Source organism: Coptis chinensis, chromosome 3 (genome assembly GCF_015680905.1).
Source record: "Coptis chinensis isolate HL-2020 chromosome 3, ASM1568090v1, whole genome shotgun sequence".
In the NCBI taxonomy this organism is placed as follows: domain Eukaryota; kingdom Viridiplantae; phylum Streptophyta; class Magnoliopsida; order Ranunculales; family Ranunculaceae; genus Coptis; species Coptis chinensis.
The window spans coordinates 67,941,543-67,955,154 of NC_141458.1; the positions used below are offsets into that span (position 1 = coordinate 67,941,543).

Sequence of the window (13,612 nt, forward strand, 5' to 3'; positions counted from 1 at the left end):
GAATTTAGCCTCTCTTTGGATCGATATAGCCAGAAATTCACACCTATATGAAATTTATCCGGTAGTCGCCCCACTGAGCTTTTCATTAGCCTTTTCACAAACCACAAATCTTTTATCCAATAAAATAAAATAAAAAATAAATAAAATCAGCCTACCTATCTAGATAAGTCTGAGAAATAGGATGAGTAAAGAAACGAGAAAAGAAAAACCTGTGTAAACAAAAAATTAGTTAGTTACTTCAAAAAAAAAAAAAACCAAAAAGTTTTCATCCAAAGAAAAGAAAAAGAAAATTAAAAGTTAGAAATCGAAAAACAGAATCAAAGGAGTCAAAAGCCAAAACAAAAGGGCTAAGGATGGAAACAAAGTGTAGAAGCAAAGTAAGAATAAGGTTTTCTCTAGTTACATAATATGAAGACCATATTTTCTCAGACTTGTCGTTTTGAATATCCATTCCCTTCCTTCTTTAACCAACACCTATGCCCCATATCACCTAATAAAGGCATCTAGCTCAATTAGGAATAGTTTGGTGTGATAGTAAGTAGTATATGTGTTTGATCGACCTCGGCATCCTTTGAGTGTCATTGAGATTGTGAGGAAACGTGTGCCTACTACACACTGGAGTTAGCAAACTTGAATGGAAAAATCAGAGTGTTATGTGTCTTAACCAGTGTTCATTATTCCAAACAGAATATCGAAATTCCGCCCAATATTTCAATTTTTCAAAAAACCGGAAAAAAACGTTATAGGGTCGAAATATTGATTATTTCAAAATTAGTCGAAATTCCGAATATGATATGGGTCGAAATATTAAGAATTTCGGATTTTGGATTTGTTAGAATTCCGAGAATTCCAAAATCCTAAACATAGTCTTAACACATTCCTTGTGAGAACCTACTTAGGCACGCTACCCAAAAGTTTAAGAAACGGACATGCCATTGCATTTCATAGCATAGTTCATTATATAGTCTTTTATCTTAAGATGATTTGATTATTATGCATGTATTGATTTAGGAGTTAGATTGATGATCCCTGTTTAATTGCTAGTGAGATGTATAGATTCTGAGATAAAATTAGGGGACAATTACTTTTATTATTTAGTCATTATAGTATAAATGAAGTTTGTGAGTATCTTCTCTGGAAATAAAACTCTCATGAGGCTATAACTTGTCCATTAGGGAATTCCTAATGATTTAAGGCCTTATTGTATATGGTCAATGCAATCGCACTCTGCAAAATGAGATTAGTTGGGACCACATTTTTTGTCACTTATCTGTTTTTATTTCTCATCTTTGCTTGAGGACAAGGAAAATGCTGCTTGGGGGTGGTGTGATAAACACCCAAAAGTATAGTTTAAACTCCTTAATAGTATTATATTTAGGCCAATTATGTTTATAATAAATAAGAGTTAGTATTGTTTACGTGTTTTTGTGTATTTCAGATATTGAAGCTGTTTATGTGCTTAAAGACGCCATTTTGTATGGAAAACAAGTCAAGATGATTGCTATAAAATTTTTATGTTTAAAGCCCAAGAATCAAGAAGAAAAAGCTTTTTCAAGTCCAGTCAAAGTCAATTCGGGTAGAAAAAGTACAAAAAGCCATTAGAACTTCAAAAGGGCGTATCTTTATACTCGGACCTCAGAATTGGGCCTACTTTATATCAAAACGACCGGCTCAGAATAAACTTTCCAATAGACCTAGCTATTCCCCAATCAGAGCTGCAAAAATGAATGAAAATGCTACTGAAGTAATTTCCAATAGACCCTTTTAGAATTAACCTAATGGACTTTGGGCTCACGTTAGAGGCCCAAAGTCTTGCCTCCAGGCCTATGCACGAAAATGTAACCCTAATGGCTACTCCCCTCATTAGTTTCGTTTTAATTTAGGTCTCTCTCTCTCTCTCCCCTTTCTTTAATTCAATATAGTTTAGTTTAGGATTTGTAGCCTCCATAAAAACCATTCAATAAAGCTTAGTTCTTTTACTTTAATATCTTCTTTTTATTGTTTTAGTATAGAACAGCCAATGACTCAATGCTAAAACCTCTATTAGAGGATGATTGGTAGTTAATGTAGTAGTCGTTAGTTTAAGTGTTTCAAGTTTTTCGTTGTGAGTTTCTAGAGATAGAACTCATAACGGTGAACTAGAGTTTAGAGCCACCATCAAAAAAAATTGTGGGGGAGCTAAACTCTCATGCTAGTGAAGTCATGATCAGAGATGACTTGGTATTCACTAGGAATCAAGAAAAATGATTCGATGACTAAACTAATAGCCAATCGAATCGCGTGGTGAATTACCCCTCTCAATTGCTTTTCTCATATCATTAATTCACTGTTTTAGCATCTTAAATTTACTATTTTGATCATATTACTCTCATCATTAGTTAATTGTAGTTTATTCTTGATTCGTTTACAAGTATGTGCAAACAAGAGTGGATCGAAAACGATTACTCTCCTCTTTATCACATGATATTGATCGAGGGTATAATATATTGATTGATAGCATGATTTTAGCATGTTTAAAACACTATTTTTACATCTAATTTAATTCTCTTTTCAATGAGTATGACTTGCTAACCAAGTTACATCAATCCGGCCATCATTTACTTTCATGTTTTAAACCAAACCAATTAAGCATTCATGTTTCAATCATTAACTCCTAATAACTAGTGTTTCCACCACCTTTTAAACATAAAAAAACTACAAATAGGAATGAGTTTTTAGAGAAAAGTTTAGTTTTTATCCATCCATCCATTCTCCCCAACATAAGACTTAAGATGAACAATGACAACCCAATACTCACCCACTTTCCAAAAGAAACAAATGGCACCGCCGTCATATATGTAAGCACAAAGAGAAAGAAAGATACAAACCCCACTATCTAAACTCTTATTTTTATTGTTTTTTTTCATTATTTTTTTATTGTTTTTATTTTCATATCATTTACTAATTGATATGTTTTTGTTTTCAATACAGATTTACTGAAACAGAGTCCACCATCAGAAAGAGGAGGAGTTCCTGAAGTAGCCGTCCAAAAATTGTATCAAACGGAGCAGATCGAGGAGCGACCATGCGACTGAGTTCTGCTCCCGCCGTTGACCCGCGCCACCTCAACCCCGTGATCGCTCCTCATTTTTTCAGAACAAGATTCTATTGGTACATAATCTTCATAGTTTAGTATAGATTAGTTCTATGGTATCAATTTGATTCAACTGTTAGTAGTTTGAAACTAGTTAGAGCTGCAAGTTTTAAGCTTTTCAATATATATATATATAATAAAAATAACTTTAAAAAATTTAATTAATTAACAGTATTAGATAAACACTAGTTTTAGATTAATATCATGTTTTGAAGTTATTTTCATTATTTGTTGTTAAATACATGTTAGTTTAGGATAATATCAACATTAGTTAAAGTTTTAATACAGAGTTTAGGATAATATCAACTTAGGCTTAAAAAAGAAAGTAATTGTCTTTTCGTTATAGTTTGACAAACTTACCAAAGTGTTGAAGATTTTATCACCTTAAGTCGTTTGGATGCGCAAGGCGAGTCGTGTAACAAAACGCTCGCGCATTGCAAATCAACTTGGGGATTAAAGATTCAATCTTTAACAATTCGTTTTATCTTTTCATAATCACATAGTTAGTAGTTAAATAGTCATTAGTTAAATAGTTTAGTTTAGTTAATATTTGCTTTACATTCATGTTAGTTAAGCCCAAGAAGGCAAAGTTGTAAACTTATTGGCTTTGCCACCATTCCAACCTAATATGTGGGTTTAGTTTAAATATTTTTGTAACCAAAAATGTAAAGCTCGAATGGTAGGGTTTGACGAAACAAGATACCCCATACTTGGTCAAACCCCACCAACTCCAACTCCAACTCCATCCCCAAGGACGTGCACGCACACTTGGGAGGTAAGAATTTCATCCTCCTCGACATACCGTAAGAGGATACTTGGTTGTTTACAAAAGCATGCTTGCGTGACTCCGTGTTTTAACTTCTGTATTGTCTTTACTTTACGCACTTAAGGCTAAACTTGTGCCATAACAAACAACAAGTGGGATTAAACCCCACTTTAGTGAACGGACGTTGCGTAATTCAAATGCTACATTGACTAAACTAAAAATTTAAAATCAACCAAGTAGAGCCAATCTAGTCATGTCCACAGGACAAAAACTTAGCACGAAGATTAAGAGTGAAAACTATAAGATTTCACCAACTACCTTCCTCACTCCCCTCCCTCGATTCATTTAAGAGTGAGATTCTTGGTAGCACCGCACTTGGTGAAGCGGTTGGTCTCTCTTTTTAGGCGTGTAGAGCCCCAAAACCTAGTTTTGTGCCCAACTAACCGTTTCAAACAGGGCATAGTATCAAATCTGCAGACAAAACAAATTATCCAAATTCTGAAGTGCACAAACATATTTCGATTAATTGAGCATCATCCAATTCATTTGATTGCGCATATTAGTTAGATTTTACTAGTCTTGCAAACTGTGCATGAGACTACGCTTAGGCAATATAAAACCTAGCATATATAAAACATATTCACGTAGAAGCTCACGTCGGTCACGACGAACTTCTATCTCTCGTCAACCATCTACTAAGATGGCTGACGAAGAAGTTGTTCAAGGTGAAGAACCTCTTTCTAACTTTTACACTCCGTTACAATATGGATCACCATCTTGTATACGACTCACGCCTCTCACAAGCAATTTCTATATCCTACCTAACGTGTTCAACCTTCTACCCGTATTCCATGGATTTGAACACAAGTTATCGTATGAACACCTACGTCGTATTCACGAAGTATGTAATACTTTCAATCATCCAGGTGTATCTGACGATCAGGTGAATCTTAGAGTGTTTCCTTTCACTCTATCTAGTAAAAGTCACGCATGGCTCCTCTCCAAGAAACCAGATTCTTTCGATACCTGAGAAAATATTGTGTTCTCCTTCATGAAGAAGTATTTTCCTCTGAAGAAAACATAAGAAATATTAAGCAAGATATAGTTTTACAGACAGAGTCTAAGTGAAATATTTTTAGAAGCATGGGATAGATTCTCTGACCTTCTCCTTCCTTGTCCCCCATCATAAATTAGAAAAATCCACTCTTGTCCAATGTTTTTTCAAAGGTCTTCTATAAGAACACAAGGTAATACTCGATATTATAAGTAATGGAAATTTTTTCAATAGAGGTGAAATCGAAGCTTTAACATTTCTTGAAAACCAAGCAGAAAAGAGCACTTATTGGGGCAACACAAACAACTCTAGAACAACCCAGCCCAGTAAATCTAAAGCCAATGGTATTTTTGAGGTAAAATCCAATCCGAAGATCAAGACATTAATTGAATCCCTCACAAGAAAGATAGATTCCCTCACAACCAAACAAAACAACCATTCTCCTCACCCAGTCATGAATATAAATACCCCACCATGCACATTATGTTTTAACTTAAATCACATACATACCAATTGTCTTTTGCTCAACAACATATCATCACTTCAACCAGAAGAAGCCTGTGCATTCAATGTACCAAATGCACTATGGAGACAACACCCAAATTATATATGAAGTACTAATCCACAAACCCAACCACCTACAGGATTCACTAATCATGTTAAAGCACAAAATACATTCAATTAGTTCAGACAAGGACAAGGTACCTACAACAATCAGAACAGAGTAATGGTTCCATCCTATTTTAACCAGAACTACCAAAATCCACAAATCAACAACCAAAGAGACCTACGCGTTTCAAGGTGTTTCTCCATCATACTTGACTAGTTTTCAAACCCGTTCTATGAACGGGTGCAGTTATATTAAATTATTACGAAAATTATAGTTACTATGTGGAGCTATGAAATATGAATATTATATTGGCTTTTACTTAATTTTTTATTTGGATGGTTCTTTTTCTTCTCCAGTTCGATTGTGTAACTGTTATCCACATGTTCTATGTATAGCTATGAGATATGAATATTATATTGGCTTTTACTTAATTTTTGATGTGGATGGTTCTTTGTCTTTTCCAGTTCGGTTGTGTAACTATTATCCACATGTTCTATGTAGAGCTATGAGATATGAATATTATATTGGGTTTCACTAAATTTTTATGTGATTCCTATGAATATCATTAATCAGTATATCATTAATCATTTTCTAGAAAGAAACTTTGTTATGTTAAACTTTACCTGAGATTAGTATGAAAAGTATTCTTTGTGGCGTAAGGGTTTTAGGAAAATCGTTTTTGGTTGAAACTATTGTTTTTAGCAATTTCGTTTTTTGTCTCTCTTTTTTTCCCGTAATTAGCTATATTGTTTAGGAAAAGTTGGAGACTCTGTGAAACTTTAGATGTGATTTGTTATTTATTTATATTCTACTTTTTCGTAATTAGTAATAGAGTTTAGAAAAAACTGGAGTCTCTGTGAGTGCTCCAAAAAATAGATTGGTGAGGGTATAGCTATAATATATATAAGGATTTGGAATTCCTTTTTTTCGTAATTAGTATTAGAGTTTACAAAAAATTGGAGACTCTGTGAAGCCTTGAAAAATATAACCAAGAGGGAGGGTGTAACTATAATATATATCTAAGGATATGACTTCATAAATCACTGGATACTTCTAGATTGAAACAACTACCCCTATATAGAGTTCAAAATAATTTTCAATCAACTAAAACAGTATAACCAAAGCATATAAATGGTGAAGAACCATCTGTACTATTATTATTTGTAAGAGTTTAATTAGTAGAAGAATTAGATCACTATTACATGCACCCACACCCACGCACATTAGCACATACAACATATGCAGTGAATGCGTGAAATCACATTGCGCTGTAAGCTATTTGGACATAATTTTCATCAAAATTGATGGGAGCTTGGGAAGTTAGAACTGAGTATAAAGAAGTCATATTATCTAATGCCCTTTATTATTGGATGATTGTTTCAGTAAATCACATTGCGCAGCACTTGTACATATAGGCGCTGACGGTGACTAGCGAAAAGGCCGGTTACCAAAGATGCTAATTAGGGGAAATTTACAAATAACCATATGCATTGCCTAGATTACAAAATGATTCTCATTCCTCTGAAGTTTCATAGTAACTGTTGAAGCACATCTAAGAACTATTCACTGATACACTGTAACAATGATCTACTTAAACATCACAGATTTTACCATAAGAAATTCTTCTTTCGATCACCCACTACAACATAAATGGCATTTCCCATCATTTAAAAAGTGATGTCAAAAGTATAAGACATCACTTTTGAGAGTGATGTGAATGGTGGCGACGTGAAAAGTCAGGGTTTTCCACATCACTTTTTAAACGATGTCCACAAGTGATGTTACTTCACATCACTTGTTAATTGATGTCCACAAGTGATGTTATAACTTTGCATCATTTTTTAATCGATGTCCACAAGTGATGTTATAACGTTTAACATAACTTTTTCAGTGAAATCAATAAGGCCGATTAACATCACTTAGGAAGTGACGTTTCATTCATATTCCAAATTACTTGTAAAGTGATGTGAAATAACTCTATAAATCACTTTAAAAGTGATGTATATCAAAATAATAAAAAAAAAAAATTGCCAATATCATCCCAATATAATACCATTTTTTTGGTCATTTATCATCAAATAAAGATGAAATGTATCTTAAAATCACATTCATTATACAAATATCATCTCCAATTATAAATATTACACTATATACAAAAAATTGTAACTAACCAACATATACCAACAAAATCTAATATGCAATACCGAAATAAGCGAAAGAGAACCACAATCACCCAACCAAGAACCTATCACAGCCTGGCTTTATGCAATCAATTTAATCCAAGAACCTATCACAGCTTAACAAATCAATGCAAATTTTTTAAAAGGAAAATAAACAAATGGAACATCCGCATAATATAGTACCTGAATGACAAAGGAAGTTCTACAGAGCATGAAGCCAGTCACTCTCATTACAAAAAATAATGTAAGAATGCATGTATATACTTTTACTTAAACATGGACTATTTGATACTAATTTTATGATAAAATTAGTATCTAATAGTCCATTTTAAAAAAAATATATACATGCATTCTTACATTATTTTTTGTAATGAGAGTGACTGGCTTCATGCTTATATATATATATATATATATATATATATATATATATATATATATATATATATATATATATATATATATATATATATATTTTTTTTTTTTTTTTATTTGCAGATTTTTTTAACTCCTAAGAGCGGCATTCGAAATAAAATACCTTTTATCAATAAACCATACGTTCATTGTAAAAAGGAAATTTAAGCAAGGACATAAATCCACGTACCTAGACCATAATAATGGGACCCTCATTGCTATAAAGAAGAGAGGCTATCTTTGGAAGCATCATTCCCCACCAACGGTCAACCTTTGAAAGATCATGACAGTTGTGATGTATTAGAAAATAGAAACTGATCAGACACACACACACACACACACACACAAATACCATATATTAGGGTTGCAAAAATTCTACCATAAGAGGTAAATCGAATGATCAGCATCACAAAAAATAAAAACCGTGTCCGATACGTATCCGTGTCGGACACAAAGACCACACATTATGCATACAATTTCAAACTAGTGTTTCTTTTAACCAAGACTAAGAAATCAATCTATTAACAAAGTCATAATTCCATGATATCCTACTCGCATAGGAATTTACTTATAAGGAGGGACTTTGTAAGTTCTTGGGCCCAAGAAGTAGTTGTGCAACTAAAGAATACTAATAGTTTCTTTTTCACTTAGTTGTGTCCCCATGTCCCAATCCATACAGGTCACAGTGTTGGATACCAACACCCGTGTCCGTGTCAATGTAACTTCAGAAATATCATGAACAAACACCATAACTCCAACTGCCAAAGTCAACCAAACAAATCATGCTCAGTATTTTAAATAAGTTTGCTCAAAATGAACGACAAACCGACAAGCAAGATAAACAAAGATAAACAATGAATTTAATAGGTACCACCAATCCACCATATATCACAATACTATAAGTATTTTGAGATTAGGGGTGTGTATTACAATTTTTCATTCATGTTTCTGCAATATTTGAGTACTCTTGACAATCTGTCTTTCATTCATTCCTTTTTCTTTTCTTTTCTTTTGAAACATTTAGAGCCTTTGAGGTTATGGCAGACCTCAATCTATATTATGAAATTCTAACATACAAAGTTCTGAAATGATCCTCCTCCACAATATGACTAAGGCTAGGATCTAGGGGAGGATAAAAGAAGTGAAATAGTCACCATGTGACTTACACATTTTAGCTAAGTAATCAACTTCCTGATTACCTTCTCTAAAGGCATGATAAACATCAAAGCTCTCAAAATAACCTTTCCAAAATACAATAGCTGCTACCAAATCTAAACAATACCAAGGTGACCTCTCTGAACAGTACTAAGGTGACCTCTCTAAACACTGACTTTAATATGTTGCACAGTTGTTCATTCTATATAAGCAAAAAAAAAATTGAGTCACACAAGCATTTTGATGCAAAGAAAACCAGTGGACATTTTGATTGTTTAATACTTTAATACTACATTGTGGCCTCATTCCTCTCTTCTAGTGAGCTTAGTCATCCAAACAGTAATCATAGACACATGGGACACATCCAAACAGTAATACTAAAAGTAAGAAAGACAATAAAAACACAAACCAGGTGAAGGAACGCAGGATCAGAAGATCTTAGTCTAAGAGCTGGTTCAGTGGAAAACATCCAAGCAGGAAACCCTCTAAAATCCCACTCTACAACAAAAATTCAAACATTAGAAGGAACTGCCGGACCAAGAAAAAAAAAAGAAGCAAATTTAGTCACCAAGAACTGACAAAATTATTCACACTAGCTTATCTAATTAAGGCCAAACCAAATTGGTGTTGATTCCACATATATTTCTTACAGAACTTAAATTAATAACTACAACAATGCAATATCAACTATCATGTTCTGCATTGATTCTAAGGATGCAACTATTTATACAAGATGTAGTCTATCTAACACAAAAAAAAGTCATGGAAAGTCATCTTTCAGTACCCAACTTGTAAAATCAATCTTAACTAAAGGTCAAGTCAGATTGAAGGTCGATCAACAATCAACAATCAACTAAAGACAATGGCCACTGCAACTATAAAATTAATTGCTAAGCCTTAATTAATTGCTCACCTGCACATATGTATGGTCCAGGGCGAAGCATCACAAGGAAACCTAGTTTTTGACACATCTTGAGAAATGATTCTAAGTCCGCAATACCCTCAAACAATAACCTAATCAAGTAGAAAATTATCAAATTTCCCATGGTTAATTTCTATATTAAAACAAGCTCATCTCACATCAAAATAAGAAAAAAGAAAAAAAAAACAGATATGAGAATGAAATCGAAAATCGGACCTAGTCCTTGTTGGTAAATGAGAGAGAGGCAATGAGAGGGCAAAAATAAATGCGTGGCCTCGATCTTCAGTTCTTAACCCTTGGGGTAAGAGAGAGAGAGGGCAAGAGAACACCGCACTGAATCAGGATCTTCAGTTCTTATTTCTGCAGTTAAGTTATCGACTTTGAAGAGAAACAAGAGTAGTAGACTGTTACCTTTTTGATGAAGGATTTTACATCATGATATAAAATTGATTCTAGAATTCGAATAGGAAGAGAGTAGTAGCGGCTAAGAGAAAAAGAGAGGTTTTCTATTTCGATGATATGATTTTTTTTGTTTCCTTCTTTTCGAAATTTCGAAGCTGTTTTGATTTTTAAGATTTGCAACACTTATCACACGGTTTCAAGTGTTAGATATTAATTCTTCAAATTCATCCGAATTTAAGTAACACTTTACAACATTCCCAACGTTTACAAAGAGTAGGCAACTTACCAATGACAAAAAAGTGTTACAAAGCAAAAAAAGTGTGTGCTACAAATATTTTTTTTTTTTTTTTTTTTTTGGAAAAAGCTAGGGGTTAAGGATGCCCCAACCTTTATTTGATCATGATCTCAAGTACAACTTACCCTCTTCATCCTCTTTGACCAAAACATGCAGACTTTGGTCTAAAGGGGGAATGAAATACAAAACACTATCGTCTATAGAATCACTAAGCTTAGATAAATAATCTGTAGCCTGATTCCCTTCTCTGTAAACATGTACAAAGTCCACCAATTCAAACTCATCCATAATGCGCTTTATCTGGGCTACAAATATCTTGTTATGGTGTAGTGTAGCCTAATTTTTTAGACGGTCTTTTTCTAACTAATTAACTTAATTAAGAGGTATATTAATAATAATACTTCTGGAAGTCACATTATAAGTGATTTCAAAATTTTGGCAAATTCACTTTTAAAGTGATGTTGAATATATAGATATTACATCACTTTATAAGTGACACGGTGAGTGACAACACCTTTAAAGTGATGTTGAATACATAGATATTACATCACTTTATAAGTGACACAGCGAGTGACGTAAAAAAGTGTTACTACATCACTATCTCAACATCACTAATTAAAATGATGTTGTACAACTCTACTACATCAGCTTCCGAAATAAGTGATGTAAAAAAAAAATTGTGATAATTATTACATCACATGTTAATAAAAGTGATGTCATAGTTTTCTTATGATATCACTTTGCTGAAAGTGATGTAAAATTAGTGATGTCATATGTCATATTTGTTGTAGTGACCTCTTCAAGATCATTATGTAAATATATTCATTGTTGATCAAGGTCCAAGGGCCTGAAATGTTTCCCATCTATTAGATATGTACCAATAGCAAGCCGAACTGCCCATACATCTTTTGGCTTTCTTGCAACGATTCTGCACAAAATAAGTAACTGCATTAATATTTACAATGCATGGACAAAACACTCAAGCTCTAAGTTCAATTCAACTTGGGATAGTGTGGCATGCACACACACATGTCGGAGCAAATTAAAAGCAAGGCTTAATTGAGCTTGAAATAATTAGATGAGTTTACACTACTTACCTTCCTACATCACCTGTCTTGACTAAGTCTGTGTTAACTCTGAGACACGGTATTGAAGCAGCTGTTTTAATGGTTTTTGGAGCATCAACCACTATGATCGCAGACCCTATCTTGAGTGTTGAATTTTGGTCTGCAGATAACTCTGATGAATCATTTGTTTGTTCACATTTTGTGATAATAAGAGACTTTTGGAATACATGATTAGAGACTAAATTGGTTGGAAACTTTGAGGATGGAAGTGTAACACTTGAGAAATACAAAGCCATCAGTGCTAACAACAACAACAAAGAGTTAAGAATTAAGGAAATGGTGCTCGTGTGGTTCCTGGGGATGCAAACCATACAATATCTTTCAGTTTTCGATGAAAAAAAATAAAAAATAAAAATACCTACATGGTTGGGCTAGAATAGTGTGCAAGCCCAACACTGCCTCAACAAAATCTACTTGGGTTGTGTTAATGAACCCAATCAAAAAAAAAAACCCAATGCAAACTAAGTATCGAGTTCTCCAAAATTCCAAGTTTTAAGATGTGTAATTCTATAGGAGATAATCAAACTCTACAATAAATATCATGGTAAGAAAACTCTACCATCATTCAATCAATAACAGTTGCAATGTCATGAGCTTCCTGCAACGAAAACCACATGAAGTAATCATTTGTAGTATTTTATATACAAAGTTAGGATGTTTGTGTGGAATAAGCATCATACCAAAGACTAAAAAATAACACTGATTGAAAAACCATTTTCGGTCAAAGAACCATGAGTTTGGGAATGGCAACAAAAATAACACATATATGAGAGGTGAAGAATGAAGTCAAGATGCTAAGTTACAGTCTTATGTCAAACCGAAGATGCTAGGTTACAGACCTATATCAAACATGGTATTTGCTTCCTTTCGAAACTGCTTAAAACAAACCTATCATCACAATAATGCATATGCACATCCACTGGATACTTCTAGATTGAAACAACTACCCATATATAGAGTTCATACTACTTTTCAATCAACTAAAATAGTATAACCAAAACATATAAATGGCGAAGAACCATCGGTACTATTATGATGGATTATTATTATTTGTAAGAGTTTAATCGGCAGAAGAATCAGATCACTGCAAAAAAAGAAAAATATTGGAAGCTAGACATCATGCAAATAAACAAAGACTAACAACTAACAATACCATGGCACATATCACATTTTAGAACAAAAATATTAATCATATTGGTCAAATATTGATAAAAAAAAATTGTACTGCTTAATCACAGAAAAAAAAACTGATAATGAAAAATTCAAGGGAATGAAATATATCTATAAACAACGATTCCACCAAGAAGCTTATCTAGAAGAGACAACTTTAGCAATAACACGTTGACCTTCTTTCCTTTTCACCTAAAGTCCTAAACCAACCAATTTAAAAATCAATGACAGGCTTAACTAATAGTCAATTTTGGATTAAACTTCAGTAATTAGATCTAATAAAAATTCTAAATGGCGTGTAGAAGAAGGTAATACTCAATTCATTACAGGACAGTGTGTTCAACCATTTGTTTTTCATGCAACCAATGATTAAATAAACTTATAGTG

At 33.2% G+C, this 13,612-nt stretch overlaps 1 protein-coding gene across 1 annotated transcript; it reads right to left on the bottom strand.

Moving 5' to 3' along the window:
* Positions 1–11,750: 11,750 nt before the first annotated feature.
* Positions 11,751–12,291, bottom strand: LOC147510517 (protein CHLORORESPIRATORY REDUCTION 42, chloroplastic-like). Its single transcript, XM_086598165.1, has 2 exons — positions 12,026–12,291; positions 11,751–11,856 (listed from the first exon to the last, which is right to left on the bottom strand). Exons 1-2 carry the CDS (start codon positions 12,289–12,291, stop codon positions 11,751–11,753), a joined length of 372 nt encoding a protein of 123 aa, XP_086454291.1.
* Positions 12,292–13,612: the final 1,321 nt, after the last annotated feature.

Bases quoted from the DNA above. Each gene is read 5' to 3' on its own strand.
- LOC147510517 (XM_086598165.1), bottom strand. From the start codon at position 12,291: ATGGCTTTGTATTTCTCAAGTGTTACACTTCCATCCTCAAAGTTTCCA. The intron at 11,857-12,025 runs GTAAGTAGTGTA...TATTTTGTGCAG, and splicing joins AAGACAGGTGATGTAGGAAG to AATCGTTGCAAGAAAGCCAA.